At 36.7% G+C, this 23,762-nt stretch overlaps 1 protein-coding gene across 2 annotated transcripts; it reads left to right on the forward strand.

Annotated features, from left to right (window-relative positions):
* Positions 1-6,001: 6,001 nt before the first annotated feature.
* Positions 6,002-22,540, forward strand: IMPACT (impact RWD domain protein). 2 transcript variants are annotated; one of them, XM_051775519.1, is made up of 11 exons: positions 6,002-6,137; positions 6,951-7,079; positions 7,809-7,861; positions 8,796-8,858; positions 11,825-11,910; positions 13,032-13,160; positions 13,450-13,544; positions 16,474-16,547; positions 18,040-18,130; positions 20,365-20,499; positions 22,334-22,540. In XM_051775519.1, exons 1-11 carry the CDS (start codon positions 6,102-6,104, stop codon positions 22,403-22,405), a joined length of 963 nt encoding a protein of 320 aa, XP_051631479.1. In that variant the 5' UTR covers positions 6,002-6,101; the 3' UTR covers positions 22,406-22,540. The 2 variants fall into 2 exon arrangements, with proteins under 2 accessions (XP_051631479.1, XP_051631487.1); XM_051775527.1 differs by lacking the exons at positions 16,474-16,547; positions 18,040-18,130.
* The last annotated feature ends 1,222 nt before the right edge of the window (positions 22,541-23,762 follow it).

Below are 23,762 nucleotides of genomic sequence, written 5' to 3' on the forward strand. Positions count from 1 at the left end.
AAGCTTCACTTTTCTGTATTGTCTATAGCTACATATATATTTTCTATGTTTGAAGAATGACATACCAAAAAGAAGAAAAGGAACAGTTCCAAATCTGCAGAGATAACACAAATTTACTATGTTTGGACTCCTGCTGTTTTTTGTTACTTTAAATTAGTTTATCTTAGATAAGACATTTGCTTCCAGGGATGCTTCAGCAAGAAGTATATGACATCTGAGAGGCTTCAGGGAAGGATCACATTGACTTTCTTTTCTTAGGAGCAGGTCTTCAAGTTGCTGTCCTTACTTTCAGAGCACCAGCTATGTCATCCCCACATACCTTTTCCTTTATTTCTTCCTCTTGCTTCTGACTTTGAGCCATCTTTCACAATGCCATAACTGCTTTAAGCAATGTCACAATAAACTCAAGCATCCTTCTCTTTTCCTATTTTGTATTATATTTTACATACATGAATACAATATATAAAAATATGTATATTATTACCTCATATTTCTTATAAATTTTGTAATATAATGGAGGTATTGTCATCCCCCTACTCTATAACCCATTGCGATATAGCACAAAATTTATAGTTCAGAGTTTTACCCTTCAGTCAGTCAGTGCAGGTTTTTTCTCTGAATCTGAGTAAGGAAGACCTGAAAACAAATCACTTAATAAATTTAATGTTTTAAAAAGACATAGTAAAGAGCAACAGAGATAGCAGGTAAATCTTGCATCCTTTTAGATGCCATGATATCTGCAGCATTAGACTGCAGCATTCCTGCAGCATTAGACTGACCCTGGATGGACTTCTCCCATGGCAGGCTACGTAGATTGCATCTGTGGACAGAATTTCTTCTTTGGTCAAGCTATTTTAGTTTTCTTACAAGAAAACAGCTATTCATAAAGGACGTTCACAGGAGAGGTTCACTCCTTGCTATGCTTGTAGATAAAGGCAAGGCCACACAGATGGTGTAATTGCCTGCACTACACAGGAGCTGCCTTCAGGCTCCTCTGTGTCAAGGAGCTGGCAGAGTTTATCTGGCTTCTAAGGGTTTTGTGCAGTGACACAGCCCTGAAGGCAGCATAGGACAGACTTGAGCCTGCTCCAGTTAACTGTACTGTGGGTCCCTGTCTCCTGTATGTACAGCGCTCTCCTGGTCAGGATCACTACACTTCCCCTGCCTCCATCATCTTCAAATAGTGTCATGTTCAAATAGTGTGTTTTGCCTCCTTGCACATCCCAGAGTAATAATGATCCAGTGCATTTTAGACTTTGAAGCGTGGAAATAAAAAAAAAGTGTTGCTGATATCAAGGTTTTTTGTTTTAAGCATCTCTTTTCTCTGTTTTTTTCATGTCTTTCCTTTTTCAGATAACCTGCTGAAATTAGCGCTGCAGAAAGCATGAAACATGTCCCATCTTAGGGCTGAATGCGCTGGCAAACAGCCTTGCGCAGAACTCACTGAACTGTTTTGTCAGTGATTTTCACAGTAGTTTTTACATCCTCTCAAATTCTATGATGGGGCAACCTGATGACAGAAGTCAAAGCTGTAAGGCCATAGTGCTTCCTGAAGAGAAACTTCTTTAGGGAGAGAGCTTTTGCTGGGTGGAATGCTTCATCAATTAGTTGAATTCATTGCTGCAGGCAACCAAACCCTTTGACTAGGAAGTATTTCAGCTGGAAATTTTGAAATAATACCACTCTTTATTGAAAAAAGTAACCACACTATTGTGACTGATGTCATTACTAGAAACTATACAAGCCAAGATGCCAATCATTTCTCATTTTGCAAGATGCCATTTGCAGTGGAGAGAAGACAAGCAGTGCTACTATATCCACCTTTCTGCCTCTGCACAGTTGACCTAGGTTGCTAATGGTTTATCCAGGGCTGAATTAAAGAAAAACTTTTGGAAAACATTTCAGACTTGGAAAGGGATAAGAATTTCTGGGCATTTATATTGCTACCCCACATGAAACTTCGCAATTTTAGTTCTGACACAGCAACTCCTTATTGCACTGACACTTTATTTTGTTCCTCTTCAGACTAGAGCATACTCGTCAACTTTGAGATACACAACTGTGCAAGGGAGTGCACACGGAGAAATGATAAGTGGAAGTAATAAAGGATACATGACAGGTTGTATGTTTGTTTTCATGCAGTAACATGTTTAATGACTGAGTATTCACTGGCTGACCAACAGTCCTTGGACAGAAGCTAAAAATTTTTTTCCTTAGCAGCTTTCGGGCAGCCCTGGTGCAATTTTAAGGAAGTTGCTCCTCAACTCCATCTGGAAAGTAGTGCAGTAAGCACACGTCCTTGTCACATTTCCATACTGATTTTATTTACTAAGCTGGCAAAAGACAGGCACAGGAGAGTTAACTAATGTGCTGACACTCTCAGACATGATTCTTGTGGATGTCCCTGGATTACCAAGAGCAACTGCCAGCGAGTGATCAAAACAAATGTTCATGTTGTTCTGAACTCCCTGCAAAAGGAATTCTTGTAGATGCAAGTCTGTTGCTGAAGTTTCTTTCATACTTTTTGGGAAATAACCATATAATGTAGTTAATTTATAGATGGTGTGAGCTGGCTTGCCTTCTGAAATGAAAAATGCTTTTTGCTGCTAAAAGCAGCACTGAAACAAGCTCAAGCAGTTTCTGTAGGTATTTTCAAGCAGAAAAAAAAATCCTAAACAGAGAAGAGTTCCTTTTAGTATGCCCCTTTTTATCTGAGTGCAGGTATGGCAGGAGAAAATGTAAGAATTCACTCGGGAGGCTCCTAAAACCTGGTAGCAGTTATGACTTCATAGAAAAGCTTTTGGATTTTTGTAGCTCTACAGAAGGCAACTAACTGTATACACTGCTATAGCCAGCACAAAAAATGGATTGTATCTAAATGAGAAGAAACATTTATAACCAAGGTGCTAAGTCACCTATACATATATTTCTCCTTAGTCTTACCAGACGTAGTTTTAGACCAAGAATTAGGCTTGGTTAATGCACTTTCTTGTTCCTGTGATTGAATCGGTTGCGTATGGTTTTAGTTCCAAAATGATAAATCAGCTGTGTACAGAGAGCTTATAGTTAGGAAACTTACAGGTAATATATGTCACTTTAAACCGCGATCTAGAGAAATGCATCACTGTGAAACTGAAATCAGCTGAACTGCTCTGTGCTTAAAGGTATATATGCTCATTTTTTGAGATTTCTATTACAGAATGAGATTTCTATTAAATGTAGAGTAGAATTGAAGCATTAGAGAAAATGTAGTGTTTTGTTGGTAAGTTACTATAGGAAAAGGCTACAGTACTGGCAGAATCTTAGTATAAGCAAATCCTGCCCAAAACAAGAATACAGAACTGAGGGCATTAATTACTAGTATATGACGTGACATTGTTCTTATTTGTTCTTAATCTTCCTCTTTTTTTATTATAAAAGAGAAGTTGCAAATGCATCATGTTGCTTGAGCTATTGTATACAAAATATAGCAAGCTTATTGATATTTTACTCAAACTTTAATTCTTCTGTATTTTTAAGTTCTGTATTTTTCACTTATTTGTGATTCAATCCTGGTCGAATAAATATTATTTGTATCTGGTTTAAGCTTTTTGTGCTCTAGGATTAAAATCTAGATCCAGAAAAGCACCAGTAATTACCCAGTGTATTTTCTTGCCCTGAGAAAACAGAACAAAGAATTTGGATTCAAGGTGGTAATTCGGGCCACTTCCTGACCTCAGGGACTCCTTTTGCTTAATTGATTTGATTTGAGCTTTAACTGTTTTTGTTTGCTATCTATAGTTTACAAAGACAGAACCGATGGACCGAAGATTAGATTTAGTAACCATTTTAAATATTGAAGTCAACGCATTGCTGTGAAGAGTATAAGTTTGGGAGATGTCTCACCATAAAAAACATTGATGTTCAATTATGTACTAAAAGAAGAGCCCAAATATTTCAGTAAACTCCACTATGTCATTTTTTTAGTTTGAAAGCTGTGAATATGTATTTCATACCAGCTTTAATAGAATGTTTATTTCAGATGGACAAAGAAATTAATTAGCTGTTAAATACTCCTGTGCACCATATCAATTCAGTTCCTCTGTTATTAATTTAGTATATATAAGCATGCTGGAGATTCATTAGCCAAATTGACATTCCTTTCTATTTATTAAGACTTATCACAAATACAAATAACAGTCAAAGGAAATTATAGAGTCCTCAGAAATCTATCAGAGATGTCTACAGTTCATACGGGCTTTGTGATTTATTCTTTTTGTCTTCTTATCTGGTACATTTTCTTCCTGGCCCAGTACTAGATTGCTGAAGTCTTTCATATAAATGCTTTTTTATGGATTATAGACAACAGCCATAAAAAATGTCAGTAACATTTCTGAATTATTTAATAACAAATCGTGTATAGTAATGCAAACTCACTTGTTCAGCTAAGTCAAAACTAGCAACTTATAAAGCACAAGCACTATACAGAGATTGCTGTCAGAAAGTTTAAAAATGTTATAGCTCTTTCTTTAAATTTATAAGGCAATTTAATATTAGGATGAACAGATGGAGCACTATCTTTTCTAGGTCCTTGTAAACTGAAGCTTTCTGTTCTGTTTTGGTCAGAAGACAACTGTATGAACAATAAGGTTGCTCCCTCTCTCCCTGCCTCGCTCTCTTTTAAAATTAAGTAGGATACGTGACTTTGCCTGATAAAATGTGCATTTTTGTCATGTTCTGAGACTGGATATATTCTTTTTATTATTGTTTCAAAGATAATTCATAGAATCATAGAATCAGACGGGTTGGAAAGGACTTCTGAGATCATCAAGTCCAACCCTTGATCCACTACCACCACAGTTGCTAGACCATGGCACTAAGTGCCACGTCCAGTCTCATCTTAAAAACCTCCAGGGACGTAGAATCCACCACTTCCCTGGGCAGCCCATTCCAATGCCTGATTACCCTCTCTGTAAAGAATTAAACCAACTCTGTCTGTGATACTGGAGAAAAAGGTGGTCTTGGATTCATTTTAACTCTGAAAGAATTTCTGCAGAACTGCTGTACAACCAGTTGTTCTCCATCTCCATCCAGAATACATGTAGTTGATAATACAGAGTTAGGTTTGTCCCTACTCAGTTGCATCCTGGCTTTCGGTGGTGTGTTGTTTTTTGGTTGGTTGGTTGGTTGGTTTTTTGGTTGTTTTTATTTTTGTTTGTTTGGGTTTTTTTTTTTGCCTTTTGTTGTTGTTGTTGTTGTTTTACTTCTGGGGGGGATTTTGGATTTTTTTTCTGTTGGTTTTTTTTAGGTGTTTTTGTTTGGTTTTTTGTTTTGTTTTGGGTGGGTTTTTTTTGATGGGTTGTTTGTTTTGATTTTGTCTTTATAACGCCTGTCCTGATTGTCACAATCCTTCTGAACTCTAATCCTGTTCTCCAGGAATTCTCCAAGCTTTTGAGAAAGGGGAAAACAAAGATTAACTTGAATTCTTCATGACTGTGTCAGCATAAAATCACAGTGGAAGAAAACATGAACTACAAAAACACAAAAAAAGGTGACACGCATGCTTTGCACACAAGCCAAAAGGCATCTTTACTGATCAGTGCTCTCTCTAAAGAGATGTCTTAAACTTGTCAGTGTCAAATAAAAGAAATTAATTTCCAGAGCTGTAACGAAAACTGCTTGGGACACCTATGGTCCTTTAAAATAATTTTTAGAAGAAATTACGTAGTTTTGTCAATCGCTCATTCCGAGTCTCATAAATGCAAGGTGAAAACGGGCTGCATCAGTAAAATCGCCACTGAAACATCAGTAAAATCGCCACTGAAACATCAGTAAAATCGCCACTGAAACATCAGTAAAATCGCCACTGAAACATAACTGTTTACACAGTTTATTTTCAAAGCGGGGCGTAAGGAATAAGCCGAAAGTCTCCCAGAAAAGCAGAACGCGGGTCCCGTGTCACTCCGTGACAGCAGACTCGCACCCGCGCCCTCAGCGCTCCGGCGGAAGGGCGGGCGGGCGGCGTCACGGCCACAGCTGCGCACACGGCCCGGCGCCGGGCGGCTCCCTCCCCTTTTCCCTCCCCCTTTCCCTCCTATTCGTCTCCCTTCCCTTGGGTCCCGATGGCGGCCGGTGACACGGGAAGGGCCCAGCAGCAGGTGAGCCGCGGTGGGGGCGAGGGGGGGTTGCTGGGAGAGCGGTGGTTTGGGGGACTCTGGTGAGCCCCGGCCCCGGGAGCGGCTCCGCGCCCACGGTGGCGCGTTCGCACCAAGGCTCCATTCCAGGTGTTTGGTTTCTGTGTGGAAGGAGACTCTCCGGGTTTTTTATGGGAATTTGCCGAGTACTCGCTCTTCCTCAGGAAGAGCTTAGTGCCGAGCCCTCGGGGGTCTTTCCCCTGCGGGGCTCCGACCCAGCCGGGAGCTGCACGGATAGGGAGCTGCGGGAATGTGTTGTCGCTGCTCCGGGTCACTTTGCTCACCTTGTCACTGCTGAAAATGATTATCCATTGAAATGCAAAAGCTGGTGTGTGCGTGGGAGAACTGAGCAGAAGTTACCTAGAGAATCACAGAATCAGCTGGGTTGTAAAAGACCTCTGAGATCATCGAGATCATCGTCCAACCTGTGACCCAACACCACCATGGCACTGAGTGCCATGTCCAGTCTTTTCTTAAACACCTCCAGCCAGGGACGGTGATGCCACCACCTCCCTGGGCAGTCCATTCCAGTGCCTAATCACCCTTTTTGTGAAGAAATTCTTGCTGATGTCCAACCTAAACCTCCCCAGGCGCAACTGTGAATCGGGACTGAATCCCCAATACTTACAGCATTCCAGTAAAGTGAATCTTGTCACATCTGTCAGTAAGCTGTAGAAGAGCAAGATTTAAAAAAATACTGTGAGTGCAACACAAAGCTGTGGGCTTTGTGGGGGAGTTATTTATTTTTGCATAATGGTTTCGGTTTTTTTCTTCTAGATTGATGAAATTGAAGCCCTTTCATCCATCTATGGTGAAGATTGGTGTGTTGTTGATGAAGATGAAAAAATCTACTGCATTAAGATTAGTGATTGTCTGGATCAACCAAAATGGACCCTCTGTTTGCAGGTACAGTCGTAAAGAGTTTAGCAAAAAATTTGCAGTTGGACTGAGACAGGTGAAAATGTGTGCTGCATGAAACCATTCTAAATACGGTTCATTATTTACTAAGGTGGATTAAGAAGCTTAACTTGGAATCTGTGATAAGACTTCTCAGTGGTTGTTTTCCTGTAACACATAGATGTGCTTGTGATATATTCAGTAGTTACATATCCTAATTCTACACCTGGCAAAAACATTTCAGTGTGCTTCTCCAAAGACTAATTTCTGAAAAATGTTTAACATTGACTTCGTGTAGCGCACCTCAGCAAATCTGCTGCAGTTGCTTCACAAAACAAAATTTGGATCAACTTAATTGAGTAACTCGTTACTTTATGTCTTCAACACGGAAAGCAATAAGTTTCTTAGTGCAAGAAACACTGACATGTCTACTTATGGAAATGTGGTGCCACTTATTTAAGTCCAGTAACCATGTGTGCAGCTTCTTTCAGATTTTTTCCATACTTTATTTTGCATCCTTAAAAATGGCACCATGAAATATAATTGTGTGTGTTACCATTATCGGAATTCTAAATACAGATATTCAGATGTTCTTGCAATTCTATATCAACACACCCAACTGTTTGCTTCATTTGTAACACTAGTTGTAGTTCTAGTGCTCGACATCAGAGTCCTTCAGTAAAGCTCAGCTAGCTGAGAGAAGTAGTCCAATGAATAGTTTTCCTGTATTTCTTTCAGGTGATTTTGCCACCAGGATATCCGACTGAAGAGCCACCCATTTATCAACTGAAGTAGGTGAAATTTTCTTGCAAACATTTGTATTGTCTGAATTACCACTGTTGATTGTTTACCATGTAAGTGGAAGTTTAGTTAAGATGACTCTTCAAATTAAAGTATACAGGGGATGAGGGATGTTTCCAGCAAGAATATTCTTTTCTTTCTCCCAAGTTAACATTACAGAGCTCCCTATGAAAGTTTTCTCTCTTCCCTCAACTCTAATTCTTGCAGCATCATTTTGTGGTTAGACAGCAGTGACATTGTGGAGTTAAGGTGGCAGCTGCCTGTTGTGTTAGACAGTGATGTGTCATTGGGTGTACCCCTCTTGTCTGGATCCTTGTTTCAGATTGTAAGGAATGCTTTTCAGAGGATGGAGCTGGGGCATGTGCCATCTTCCTTTTTTTTTTTCCTTCTCTTCCTTTCCTTACCTTTGTCTTCTGGCAGGTAAACAAGATGGGAATGGAATGTGTCAGGCCAGGTCCCCAGTTTGGATGATAGAAGGACCTGCAAGGCATGGCACACACACATATCTACTGAGTTTTGGTCAGGAGTATTGACAAGGCAATACAAGGTAGTGCTAATAAACTTCAGGCAAAGTCTGAAGTTTAACATGAGACCAGGAGGACAATGGTACAAAACTGAAAGGTCATTCTAGATATAGTAGATACTATGGTGCTGAAGGACTTGGAAGGGTCAAGTAATAATACTTAAGGTGACACTGAAATGACAATGGTCTTCCATGAACAATGAGTCCAGCTTTTTTAACTAAGGTAAGAAAAGGCAGCCCAGGTTAGGTATCTTGAAGGAAAACTGAGTGATTGTGCTATTCCCAAAATGTTTACAGCTGAAATCTTGATGTTTTATATTTTCAAGGTGTTTATCACTTTTATTTTAGGATGTTGGAAGCAGCATATGGCAAAATTTTTATTGTATTTCTTTTCATTTTAGTGCCCCTTGGCTTCGAGGGCAAGATTATACGGAACTAGCAAATAGCTTGGAAGAAATATATCTGTAAGTTCGAGACTGTGGAATATAGTAAAAGGATACACTGTATTTTGAGTTCCATGCCCTGCTCAGTGTATGCTTTTGAAGTACCTGTATTTATTACTATTTATTACTATTACTAGTAGTTATGAAGTGATTGCTGCAATAGACAGAGCAAGTTTCTTTTATCAAACTAACAGTTAAAGGTGCAGTGTATTCAGTAATCATTTTACAATAACAAATTGTGTTAAACTCTGAGAAATCTCTTTTATGTTGTTTAGACCTGATTTTCTATAAGGATAGAAGCTTTCATTTTGAAACCTGATAGAATAGATGCCCTTTGGAATCTATGAGATTGTTTATTGCTATCAGGTATGAGATTTCTGCATCTATTCTGCATTTGAATGTTAAAGCACAGGATGTGAAAACGTTTGTGTCTTAGAGCACATTTTTTCTTAAAAGCTAAGGCATAATTAGGTTTTAAAACAAACACATGCAGAATCTATTAACTGGAATCTGGATCATCATGGACTGTTTATTATCACAGTGTGCAGCTTACAACAAGGCACAATGAATGCATGAGAATAAACAGAGCATTTAGAAATACTCAAATTATGTATTTTTAAATTGCTGTGAAATTGGGGTAATAAATGTTGGGTTTTTTATGGTTTATTTATTTCTTTCAGATCCCAAATATAATGTAAAATAAATTAAATGAAAATGCATCATAAGGAAGCACAGTCATGCCCCAGATAGTGAAATCTGAACATCTTGTGTAAGAAATGGTTTTTTAATGCCATAAGGAAGGGAGCACTTAGCTTGCATAATGGGTTTTTATCTAATTACTCAGTTACTTTGATTAACTGTGTTTCTTAGCTAATTAAGCAACAGATAATTTAAGCAAGTAAAATTGAATTTGAAGTGTTAAAAATGCACAAGGATTTTAGGCAAAAATTCTATGGGATCATATTCACCACAGTTTTTCAGTGGAGGAAAAAGGACAGAGATTGTCCTTAATGCTGTCCAGATTCAAAGGATTTGATGAAGTCTGTACCACAGGTAGAGCTGCTGTAGGTGGTTCTTTAAATGTCCTGAGCATCTGGCACAAGTTGGCATGTGAGGACTGTGAGCATGGCTGTGAAAGAGTTCTTTTTCTTTTTTTTTGTTTCCCACCTCTGCAGTCTTGTAGGCTGTTAGAGTGTGCTAGTTCAGTCCCTTGTGGTTCCCTTCTGTCTATATCAGCTGCTATTCAGAGTCCCTGCTGGTCTCTCACTTCTGTTTGTTCAGCAGGAAGTGAATGTTTGTACTTCAGGCCATATATGTCATTTTAGACTGTTTAAAAACCTGGAGTAGTCACTGAGGTTCACAGTATTTGTGAAAGCCTTTTATCTATTCAGTGTCCGAGTGGCTGTTGGATAAACAGATACTCTGCATCATTTGCATTGTGTGTTTTACCAGGTCTTTAGTCCCTAGTGATCTAAGTTGTGGAGTTCTGCAATCTAAACCAGTATGAACTGTACTATTGATTGCTGTGTCTTCTTAAGGACGTGTAAAGAGTGGGTAATAATAGATTACAAGTTTGTTTTGGGAGACAAAAAGTATAGCAAATAACTGTGTTTAACCAGATACTCTTCTGGTAAGATTTTTATTCAACAGAAAGCTTTGTTTCGTGACTTAGACACAAGTGACAAAAAAATAGCAGCATAGAAAGGTAACTTTTCAGAGTAAGTGTAATTTACAACTTCAGAAACTGAAATTGGGTAGTAGCTGGAGAAATTCCTATTTACTTTACAAAACTGAAAAATTTTATTTGTTGTCTAATCTCTCTCATTCCATCACTAAAAAAAAAAATAAAAAAATCTAGGTCTTCAGGTTTTAAGGCAGTGCTTCTTTATGATAAGCAGTGTGAGATCAAGGTGTTGAATTATTCTGGAGTCTGTCCAGATTTTGAAGACAGAGCTACAAGTTTATAAATTCCTTATTTTTGCTTGAATATTTTTTCTTAAAATATGTATGTTTATTTGAATTTGATTGTTTCCAGCAGTAGTGCTGTATACATTAAGCTGTGAGTGAGAGTTTAAAGATGTTATTTTGTCATTTACATGATGCCCAGGTGGTGGCAGTAAGAATAAAATTAATGAGAAACCTTGAGTTACATATGGCCCTAAATCTTTAGTTTTGGTTCAGAGGCAAATGTGCATCGTTCATAAACGTACTAAACTAAAATTGTGAAGACAGCTTTGCAGGACACCATTTGAAATGTATTTTGAGTTGTTTGCTGTACATAAAGGAAGCATTTCTTAATTCCAAATATGCATATATAGAACATGTTCGTTCCATCCTCCCCCAGTACCTTAATACACATCTGTATCCCCTGACTGAAGACTCCTAGACCTAGATCTTTACCTCTCTGTCCTGTAGGTCTGCTTGTTACCCAAAATGTAGTATATCAATCCAGTGTTCCATTGTGTCTGCTGCCACTGACCTCCTGTCACAGTCCACTGAGGTCAACCTCAGCCATACTGATGAAGAGAGAGTCCCCTACACCTGCAGAGCAGCTGCAGGAGCTCACCACTGGCAGTACAGTGCTTTTTGTAGAGAAAACTGATCCAGGGCAAGCTCTAAGTCTGGACATTGTAGCTTAGTATTCTTTTGAAAATACTGACTTACTCTTCCCACAGTTGCTTTTTTTTTGCTTAGTGGTCAGAAAGTTTCTGTCATTTTCCTGTTTCCCTCCATCATTTGTGCTTTTAATGTTAATAAATAAGTAAAGCAAGCCACAAAGAGTATGTAACAACGCAGATACCGCAGATACTGTGTTTTGCCCAGTGAAGAACTGAAACAGAGCTTTCCACAAGCCTGCCTAAGCTGTTTATCTCACTAGCTTATTATGTTCTATTTCTGTGTGTCTGAAATCTGTATGTTATTTGGCGTGCTTCCCAAATGAAATCTGCAAAAATAATTCTTCATTTTCTGTGGGTTTTTACTTCCAGACAGAACCTTGGTGAAAGTATACTGTATTTATGGGTGGAGAAGATACGAGAAGTTCTGATAGAAAAGGCACAATCTTCAGAGCAAGGTACTTCAGAAAACACCGGGGTTTTCAGTTTATTTTGTGTTGCACTGCAAAGTAAATTTCAGTCCAAGTTAAAGTTTATGTCCAATTTTGTATTGGATCTACATATCAGAAAACAGTCTCAAGTGTCGTGGCTTACTATTTTATAGTGATAGCTTCCCTTTTTAAAAAGCAGTAGAGAAAAGGATGTGGCCTTTGAACTAGAACACAGTCCTCAGTTCTCTCAGGAATGAAATTACTTGCATGAAAGGACAGTGCTGCACACAGTACATTATGCATTGTCCTCTGTTTTGCAAAGGAATTATTCATATCAGTAATTAATTTATGGTACTGAGTGTACTGTTGGAGGATTGGAATTCAAGAGAAGATAAACTTCACTGGAATATGCAGACAGATGACCAAATATTCCTTCTTAATTGTATTTTACTGTATTGGGATGAGAAGTACACAATCACTAGAATTGCAGTGATTTTTCTGTTGTTACTCTTACCCAGTTTGTGTAAATTCACAGTTCTTTCAAAAATGGTGGAGGAGTTTTTGTGCATTAAAATGCTAAGCTGCTATGAAATGTGTGAGTGACGTGTGCATGCACATGTGGCAAAAGGTAAGAGAAGTACTTTTCTGTGTCATGGATGCTAGCTTAGTCGTGGGAGGAATAAAAGACTGAAGAGGAAAATAAATTCTGTTCTCAGTGTTGCTTCATAGTAAGGTCTGGTTTTAGTCTTTCAATAAACTGAGCATTTGTTGCTGTATCATGGACATTTAAGAAGTTAGTTTTCATTGAGGTGACTGAAGGAGTGGATACTGAGAAATGAAAATTTTACTGACAGTGTTGGAAGTTTGGGTATTTTGACTGCAACTTTATAGCTTCTATTTATTATATCTAATGATTTTCTAGACCTTTTGAACATGCTTTATCACCCCTATGCTTTTTTATGGAAAATACCTCTTATAAAAACTGCATTATCACCACATCATAGACCCTCAGTAGGAATCAGACTGTGATGTATTAACTTGTCTCTAAATCTAAATTCCAGAACTCTAGATTTCAAAGAGTTTGAAACTTTGTTTTGCTTTTCTTGCAAAAAAATGTGTAATGATTTCTACTACTTATATTGTAATAGAACCGGATATTAAGAAAACCAGTGAAGAAGTTGATGAAGATGATGGAGAAGATTTTCTCCTAGACTATGAGCCCATTCAGGAAGATCCAATTAAAATGTTAAATTACATGGCATCTGAAAGTCAGGAAGGTAAAAAGTATGCTCATGTTAATTCTGTTGAAATAATCTAGGAGAGGCTTGAAGATTCTGCTATTCTACTCAGCTTTAGAGAAAAATTAGTAACAATAAAATCGTAATAAAGTTTGATAACAGTCATTAAATAACCCAACATATTTTTACTTGTTCTGTTTGTCATGTTGTGTACGTCATTTTAACAAATCCCTTTCTAAAACTCGAGACATTTTTTACTTACATAGCTGTATACATTGGTTTTGTACTCCTGAAAGAAAACAAACACTTCCTTGTTTGTGATCAATAGATGAAGAACTGCCACCCATACATCACGGAAACCCAATCACAGATCGAAGGAGTACTTTCCAGGCACATCTGGCTCCAGTGGTGACAACCAGACAAGTTAGTAGAAATCAGTTCTTCTCCTTTTGCCTGTATTTTGAGCTTGACAAAATATTACTGGAAGACTTTGAATTTGCCAGGTATGTTTGTCTGTCTGTCTGTCTGTCTCTGCGTCTTTGTGTGCTAACATTGTCTGAGTAGTCACCAGTTTCTTGCTTTCAGCTGAATATCTCTAAATAACAGCTCTGCAGTGCTTCCTGCTATTCTTTACCATTATGTTCATTAGATGTAAGAGAATAAGAACATTGTAATTTGACTTCTGGATGATGGCAAGTTTATCGTAAAATATTTGGAAGCTCCCAAGTCTATCATGTGTTAATTGGAAGATTAATTAACATGAATTTATAAATGTTTTCCATCCCTCAGAAAGCAATTCTATTCAAAAACATGCTTGGATAAGGCATAAGTAAATCTTTATGGAGACCTATTTGAGAGGGGTTACTTTGTACATCACTTTGCATCTATTGTCATCAGCCTCCTTTGATCATCCCTGTTCAGTGGGGAAGCTACTCATCTTTTCTTATTATGAACTGAGACTTAAACCTTGAGAAGATTTTTCTCTTCCTTTTTATCCAATTTTAGGTTTTATTTTAAGGACTTTTGGTAAGGCATATTGTCAAATGCTTTTTGGAAATTCCAGGTAAGCTAAGTCTACTACATGGTCAGTGACTGTGCAAGAATGGTGACAGGGTATTGAGTTATATTTCTCTATACAAAAGGTGTAACTTTTTAATCTGTCTGTGGTGGTTTTTTGTTGTTTTTAATTCTCTCCTTAATTTGCCCAGTATGGATATAAGATTGGGTCTTTAAATCCCTGTATCTTCCTGGAGCACTTCGGCCTTTCAAGTTCACATACACTGTACATTCATTTAGATTTTTGTGCTACAGCTGTATCTGCTTTAAGTGATTATTTTATATGTAATATATGTTTGAACTCAAAGAGTTGCTTTAGAAAAGGAGGAAATCAGAATAAGTGGGTTAATGTAATTTTTTCAATTTAAAATACACTTGCTCTTTTATAATGATTTATGAGTAAAATTGTTCCTACACATGAGGAAGTCTGTACCCACGGACAGTGGTTTGTGAAAGGATAGATCTGTGTCAAGGAGTAGGACTCTCTTAAAGCAGATTAGTGAGTTGCCTTTTGCATACAAAGATGTTCTTAATTGACATTCTTCTTTCATGACTTTTTTTTTTTTTAAAGACAACAAATACTCAATAAACCCAGGAATTTCCAGTGAAGGCTTATTGGTATATAGTTAGTATAAAGATAGAGCAATTCCCCAATGTGTCAAATCCATCTTGTTTCACAAGAGTCTTGCTGTGTCAGGTGATTGGTCCTCAGTTTGCAGGGAAGCTTTACTGTGGTATGGACTAATTTTTCTGAAAGAAAGTCAAAATTTATGAGGAATGGAGTAACTGCTACAGCTGTAGTGAAAGCTGGCTTCTTTATCAACTTTATCTGGATAATCTGTGTGATGCAGTGATACTCATCAATATTTTGAGATAGTGTGCAGAGTACAGTGTGAACTTCTTCATTGAATGGGACTAAGAACTGATTTATTGTTTATACATCTTCTGTCTTTTATGAGCATGTGCCTCACTGACACATTCTGATGTAGAGAATCACATCCCTTATTTCCCTAAAGCAGGAATAGTAGAGGGGAACAGGAGGAAAAGAAATGCTCAGGAGCTACATCAGGGAAAAGGATAAATTGTTGCTTAGGCTTAAGATGTCTGTCTTCAAGGTTCATTGCTAATACAGACACATAAGGAATCTTTAAAATATATTTTAGGAAGCTGGTAGTTGGCAAATAAGTAATGTCAAAGGTGATGATCATTTCATATGATTTGTACCCTAAGTCCATGAATTGTCCATGAGAGTGTATTAATATAAGTTGTCTTTCTTAAATATTTAAAATAAGGAGAAGACAGGTGTCTGAAAAAATGTTCTTTACTATTAATAGCAGTTTTTTCATGGAGGCATCTTTTATTTGAGGTGATCTTTGTCAGTTGAATTTCTTCAAGAAAAATTGGAAATAGCACAGTACAGCTAAGACATCAAATATGGCTGTTGATTACACCTCAGAGACATTTTTCCTTGCAATGAAAGGCAATTTACTTGCTAGGCGTGTTTTCCCAAACTTCCTCAGCTTCAGTAATGTTTTGCATTATGTACTAAAATGATGCCTTAATCATAAGCTCTCCTTTTTGCTAGACCATTGGAAAGACTCGAACAATTGCTAGCTTGTTTAATTAGAAGCGTAAGATAGACTTATATTGATTAATGTTTTGAATTTGGTACTTCTTAAGAGCAGAAAAATGGACATGATGGGAATATTTCCTGGGAAATACTGACACTTTCAGACCCCTAATAGAACCTTTTCTTTTTTTGTTGTTCTTTCTGTGAAATGGGAACTCTGAAAAAACCCCACGTTTGGGGAAAAACTCAAAGTGAAATATAGTAAGGTTTTCTAAACATCACATTTTTGGTGAAATAAGTAAAAGCAGTGTGTAGTGGTATATTCGAGTTGTGTTCTATTCCAGCTTAATCTTATAGTTGGAAAAATAATCAGGTTAATTACTCATACATAATACTGATTAAAAATATTTTCTGAAATTTACTGTCTTTCCTGTTTAGTAAATCAGTATGACACTTCTATATCTTCATCAATAACATGAATGTATACAATGTACAGATTCAAGGAGCATCTGTTTTCAGCATCCCAGAAAAATGATTAGAAACAAACATGAGGGTACTGAGAAGCAGCCTCTTGAGTTAACACACTGAACATATAATTCATTTTATGTCAAAACGTAAAATTGTTTTGTATATGTACTAAGAAGGAGATGTTTGCTTTGCAGTGATATTGAGATGTGTATATGAAATCCCTCTTACTAAAGGAAGGGTTTTTCCGTTTTTTTAAAGGTAAAAAGAGTTCTTGAAAAATTATATGAGAACAAGAAGATTGCAAGTGCTACTCACAACATATATGCATACCGGTGAGATGCAAATAGTGATTTTTTCTCTTTATTTTTTTTTTAAGCGTTCTTTGACAAATGAGTGCAGGGCATGAGAAAGAAATTCATTCCTATTAAATCCTTAAGGGAATAGGCTTCTTACTTGAATGGTATTGCAGGCTTTACTTTGAGGTCAAGGAAGTAGAACATACGGTAGGAAATAAGATAGTAAAGCAGCATTAAAAATAGAAGAAAAAAAGTGGATTTGAACATGTGTTGGTATACTTTGTATAGTATGTGTGAGCGTGGAAATGCTGCATCGTCCTGAACTAAACGTGTTTTTACTCGGGTGAAGTAACTTTTTTTTCCCCCCAACCTTATATTTAGAAATATGTGAAAATGTTCAGTTGAAATAAGACTCGAAACAGAAAGCCTGATGCAGACATTTGGCATATGAAGTTTCAGCTGAAATACAAGAAACTTCAGGGAAAATGAGAAACAGGTAAAAAATTAATTTGGCAGTTGCCTCTGGCAACTTTTGTAAACACAGCTTATGTGAAATCAATTGGTCTCAGTCCAGATAGCAATGCAGGTTTTCTGAGGAATGTAAGTGACAGTAAAAGGAGCCCTTTCCTTACTGGAGGAACCAGTCATCTGAAAAAGCAGTATAGATGCTGATCCATTCATGCCAATCCTGGTGTGATCCTAATGAAACATGAAATGAGAGCAAGTGAAAGCTTATTTTACCAAAAAGTAAAAGTAAGTAAAGGGTTTCTGTAAAGAGGGGGTTTTTGTTGTTGCAGATGATGATCTGGCTTCTTTCACTCATAGTATCCACATACACTTCAAAAAAGCAACAGACACATACTTACTGCTTCCTATTTGTCATCTAGTACCGGAAGCCTCTTTCTCATTGTGTCACCTGTGTATTAGTAAGTTCAGAAGTTATAAAATCAGTTGGTAACAAACAGTAGACCTCTGTGCATTACTTCTGGAAAATTAGACCTGTGCAGCTGTCCTTTGTATGAAGCAATATATCTAAAAGTTTCCTGGAGTGCCCCCTGAGAAAGAAGATGACATGGAGAATCTGAAGATGAATTTCAGGAATAGTTTCATGTTGCTGCTGAAAGACAGGCCTAACTAATTATTCATGATGTTTTTGTCCAAGTTCTTACCACTTATGGGTTTGTACCATAATTTGAACCTGTATCTGATATAGTTGGCTTCAGCTAGGTGTAATTATTAGGCTAAAAACCGAAGGATTTTCCTTTGTAGGGACTTTATGCTGGTATGACTCTGGAGTTAACCTGAAGCAGCTAAAGTCTGTGTAAAAGCTTCTCAAAACTTGTTCTACAGTACAGATAAATATTTGTGGTTTACCTTAAGCCTCATCCTGTTTTCATGTAAATGTTGTTAGTAGAGAATTATAATTGATACATATATGTATGAAAAATCTCTGAGACTTTATTAATCATGTAAAGATGTTAGTTGATTGACTTTTTTTTAATCTATTTTGTTTGGGTTTTTTTCCAAGAATATACTGTGAAGATAAGCAGACTTTCTTACAGGATTGTGAAGATGATGGAGAGACAGCAGCAGGTGGACGTCTTCTTCATCTCATGCAGGTTCTAGAAATTAATCTTTGACTTCTAGAAATCTTGAACAGATTTTAAAAATCACTACAATGTAAATAAGCTTGTAGAAAATTATTTTAATTCTTGCTCTGTTGCAGTCAAACAGATGTTTGTTTTCTTAAAGATGAAGGGAAAAACAGACTGGAGTATTTTTTCAAGTCTCAGATTGTAGAACGAGTGGTGTTTCATAGGTGGTAGTAACATAGGTGGTAGTGAATGGGTTAAGAGATAATTAAGTTTTGATTCCTATGCTTACCATGTGGTGTAAGAAAATGAAGACTGGAAGAAGCTGATGCTGTTTCCTCGAGTATGCATAATAGAAGGACATAAATATGAACTTGCACAGTAGAACTTCAAGAACAAAAGGTAGTGGGAGTGAAGCAGTTAAGTTGTTTTGATAATTTAGTCTGTTTTGTTATGCTGTTTCCAGGTCTGTGTCCTTAACTCTCGTTTATATTTTAGTTTTCATCTTTTGAAATAATATTCCCTCACCAAAGGTGCTACTAAATGTGACTTGAGATTGATAAATTTTGGTTCATGATGCCAACCCTAGTAGAACTATAAATAAAATATCATAAACTACAGAGGTTGTCTGGGTACATCTTAATGATGTGCCTCAAGGTACTTAGCAGTATGAGCAGATAAAATATTGGTTTTGATTTTTATTTTTCGATTGATGTCACCTTCACAACAGTTTTGGTTTCCCATGCTTTTCTTGCTTGAATATTTTGTTGCTTAGTGTGTTATGCTCTTATTCCTGGAGACTTTTTTTCCCCCAAAAATTTTTTTTCCGAAAAAAATACAATTGATGGAAGTATTTTGACATTTTTAATTTAGAACTTTTTCAACCTTCTAAGTAACTCAAACCAGACTTGGGAAGGAAAACTTTGGTTGCGCAATATATGCAGGTGTATGTGCTAAGAGTGAAAACATTGTTATGAAAATAATGTAAAGAAAGAATTTGGCAGTTACTGTACCTCAGTTTGTTCTGATCTTATCAGCTTGTTCTCAACTTGGTTATATATACTTTTGAAAGCTGTCAGATTTAGTGTCTAAGCACTTAATATTCCATAAAAATGCAGTTTAGAAAGTGACGTGAAGTATCTCCTTTCAAATGTGAATATATCTAAATTATATGGATAATCTCTCTCCATCTGTAGTCCTAGTTACTGGAATATTTTAGTTTTGGAAGAATACTAAGGTAGGGATCAGAAAAGAGCAATTTTCAGCCATAGAAAAAGATTAAAATAGTTTATGGGCTGATTTCTAGATGTTCATAGATCTCGTAGTTTTTTTGTTATGAGCTCTTATGATGTATGATATGGGTATGAAGATTAGGTGATTTAAAACATTTATTGTTTCTGTACTTGTAGCTCTTTTTTTTTGCAATAGAAATCTAATCCTATTTCAGATAAACCTAGCACTTAAGACAGCTCTTTTTGATTACAAAAAACTGTATTTTAGATTAGTACCATCCTGTTTACTGTGAACAGTTGCTATAAATAGACTTTATGGCTGATACCTAAAGGAAGAGTAGAAAATGCCTGTCACAGCACATGCCACAATCCTTTTTTCTTTTTTTTCATTATCCTTTTCATTTTAAAATTCTAAGAATATTTCTGTTTTCACAATGATAGACTCTTGTAATAGTATTGTTCAAATTAGTGAAATATCTATTTTTTTCTCCTTAATGAAGACGATTAATGGTTGTTAAAATGCACATACTAACAGTACTAGCTACATTTTGGTATCCATATGAATAATGCCTGTGCCCTGACTGTTATGAGCCTCATCCATCAACACTTCCAAAAATGTGGATAGACAATTTGCTTAATAATAGGGGTTCTCTGGAAATAATAATTGGTCATATCAAACAATAAGAAATGTAACTCCAGTAATTTTCCCTTTAACACCTGAAGCTTTTGGCACATGGATGAGCAATGGTAGTGCATGAGATAGCTTTGTGCCCTTTCTGAGGGGATACGTGGACTCATTTTACTTTTGCATTTAACTTTGGATAGAAGCTTGGAGAGGGAAGCTTAAGCACAACTGCTGACTTGTCATTCTTTGTTACTCTCTGATAACCTATGTGGGCCACAGACCTGACTGTAAGGCCTTCATAAAAATGCAAGATAGTAAACTTTTTTTATGTTTAAAATTGGCGCCAACAGTAAAACTCGTTTGATTAAAAAAGAACAACTTTTATTTCTTTCTGTTATTCACAGATTTTGAATGTCCACAACGTGTTAGTTGTGGTATCCCGCTGGTATGGAGGTATTCTCTTAGGACCAGATCGTTTCAAACATATAAACAATTGTGCAAGAAACGTACTTGTGGAATATGACTATGTGCCTTCAGTGGTAAGTTTCTGCCCCTTAGAAGGGCGTTTGCATGTGAACTTGTGTGAATTTTCCCTGTTAGGTGAAGCCAGAAGAAAAGTAATACAACCTGTATCATCCTTGGGTTGCTTTGATGCACTAACAGGATCAGTGCAGAGAACTTCCAAGGAAGCTAGTGACCTGTTTTGTAAGCGTGAGGTGTGCAGCAGAAGGGTAGAAGCAGTTGAGAACGTTGATCAAAACACAAATTTAAGAGCTGGGGGAGGATGATAAAGGGAAATGCCTCTTTCTGTGTTCAGAAAACTGGAAGCTGCCACTTCTAATGCTTTCCTGTACCACCAGTTCTAGTCTGCAGGCAGACTGAGCTTGAGAATATCTGTAACGAGTAGGCATTTTCAAAATGGAAAGCTTTGTTAGACTCAAAGAAGTTTTCAGAATTATAGATGATAGACACCATTAAAAAAACATCTAGACTAGAAGAATTCAAGTGAAGTAACATTACTGGTACAGAAAAAATTATGGTAAAATGTTCCAAGGGAGCTTAAATAACTCAGGAGACAAAGTTCCAAATGACTTTGAATGGCATTTTACTTGTTAAAGGACTCAGGTCATTTAATAATCTCACATTCTTGTTTCTCAACATTTGTTCATCCTCAGTATCAACACTTCTTCATCCTCAGAAGACCATATTACATATATCTATGTGCATTATAGTATGTAATTGCTAACGACAGAGAGTTTTAGATAGTAGGAAATAATTACTAATGGATAGTTGAAAAAGTATGCAGCAGTCAGGGGTTTTTTTCTATATGAAAGTATTTCAGGTAGCTATGGCTGAAGGCTGAGCATTCTTTGGCATTTCTCCCCCTCCACTTTTCAGTTATTTGCTTTTTCCATTTTAAACGTGCTTGTATATACTTGGTGATTCATGTTCTTGACAGTTTATCAGTGTTTTCTTTGAAAACATTGCACATAAAATAAAAGGAAATTAATTATTTTTAAGTATTTACCCTCCTGAGAAGGTTTAGTTCCAAAAAAATACCTACTTTTTCTATTTTTAGCAACTTAAAACAGACTGGGTTTTTTTTCACTGTGTATTAACAAACATATTTGGTTACCAGTGTCCATCGGAAAAATAACAGATGGAACTTAGGGTAATGATTATTCTAGTGCCATGGATGTGGCTCTTGGGGAAAGTATTCTTTTAGCTAACTCTCTTCAGAATATCAGAGTTCAAACAACCTGTTTGAGTCCATTTCCCGTGTGTGAGCAATAGAAAGGAATAGATTAAAATGTCTTGTGTTCTTGTCAGATGTAGTGTCAGATTCCTTCACCATTTTGGGGAGTGCTTGCAATGAATGCCTACCAAAGAAAAGTCTTGCTTTTCAGAATTGGCAGTCAGAGTAAACTGTACATTACAGTGTTGATCCAGCAAGATTGGCCAAATTTTGTTTTTCCCGCTGTAGGTTTATTTCACTTAGGGAAGCAAAGCAGTTTTAATGTCCTGGTGTATCTTGTGATGAGACCACATCCACACTAAGAGGAGTTCTGCAGTATAGTGCTATAGAATTATTTCTATACTGGTAACTTCTTCCCTGAGTGGAAATGGCTGAGATTATTTTTATATTATATTCTGCTGGCGTAGCTACGTCTATAATTTTATCATTGCTGAAGGCAGAAATTTCTAAATAGCAAGACTGAATGGATAAATATTATACAACTCAAAATTTTCATAAATCCCAGTGAACTATGAACACTGTTCATAATAAAAATAATTCTCAATGGTTACCTTGAGAGAATAGTTGTGTTTACAAGAATATTGTTTAAATTTTGAAATGTTTGTTTTTCATTTCAGGAAGAATCATCTAGACAAGCAGGAAAGAGCAAAAAGATAAGGAAGGACAACAAGAAGAGAACAGAACACTAATTTATTTTTTAAAAACTTTAAAATATTACTTTGCACATATTTCTACGAAGAAAACCTGGACCTTATTGCCGTATCTGGTACAACAGATATGTTGTGTTCAGAAGAGAATTCAGTAAAGATATAGATATATTTTCATCTTGTTTTGTGATTTTTTTTTTCTGCTGTTCTGAAGTAGAGCTTAGACACAACTGCTCTGTTTCTTATACATTTCAGCTCCTTTTTATGAGGACGTTACAGCATCTGGGACCATTACCCCATCCCACCCCCTCCCAACAAACAACAGCAGACTAATTACTAATGTGGATTTCTCATCTTCTCCATTCCTGGATTCAAATTCAAATATCTTGTCTTGTATTAGTAATTGAATTCTCTAGTTTTTTGTATTAAGGCTGAGACTAGAGTCGTTTGTACACCAGGTTACTTTCTAAGTTTCAGATTTTCTTCTGTAAAAGGAATGCATGTGGCCGAGTGCTGCATGGCCTTGGAGAGCCTGGCCCTGCCTGTGCAGTTCTCAGTCAGATGCTAGATAGGGCCTGCTTGGTGACATAAGAAAGGCTAAACATGGGCAATAAACTAAGAAATGTGATGAAATTACTAAAAATTTCTTTGAGGATTGTTCTGAGACAATCGGGACTCTGGGAGCCTGTTGAAAAGCTGAGAATTAAGTGTTGCATAATTAAAGGAACCAGTGGTTTTGACAAAGTACATGGGGATTTTGAAATAGGACTGTTACATCTAGTAATGAAGATATAAACATTTTGAGCACTTGTGTTGGTGTAGAGTGGGGAAAAAAAGCAAGTGTTATTGATATGATCACAAAGACTTGAATTTTCTAGTCTTTTATTAATGGCTTTCAGGCTTTAATGCATTTTAAAAAAAACAAAACAAACCCACCAGGATGTTTTGTCAGTTAATTGTCATATTTCTATTTAGATGAGATGAAATTTTTTTTTAATGTACCCTTGATATCTTCCACTTGGAGAGGGTAGATTTTAATGTTCTGTTGGGTTTTTTGTTTTTGTTTTCTCAAGTTATTTCCTAAACTTTCTGACCTCTTAGTCAGAGATGCTTCCTTAGGTTAGGTGCACCTTATGTATTTTGCTCATATGTCAGGTCCGTGACTATTTTCAATGACTTTTCTCCAGTGGCACTTACATAGTTTAAAGGTGTAATTGTAAGACTATCTTACTCGACCACCAGTTTGGTATATAACTTTTTGCTGATAGCTTCTTACACTGGATTGTTCATTATAGTTCTCCAGCACAGGTACCCCAGAAAACCTTTCTCTCAAAGAGGACTTCATCTAATCAAAGTATCTCTTTCAGAGTTTGATAGAGCAACTGAGATTAGCAATTCC

Source organism: Manacus candei, unplaced genomic scaffold (genome assembly GCF_025592945.1).
Source record: "Manacus candei isolate 608988 ecotype Guabito, Panama unplaced genomic scaffold, ASM2559294v1 h1tg000008l, whole genome shotgun sequence".
NCBI classification, from domain to species: domain Eukaryota; kingdom Metazoa; phylum Chordata; class Aves; order Passeriformes; family Pipridae; genus Manacus; species Manacus candei.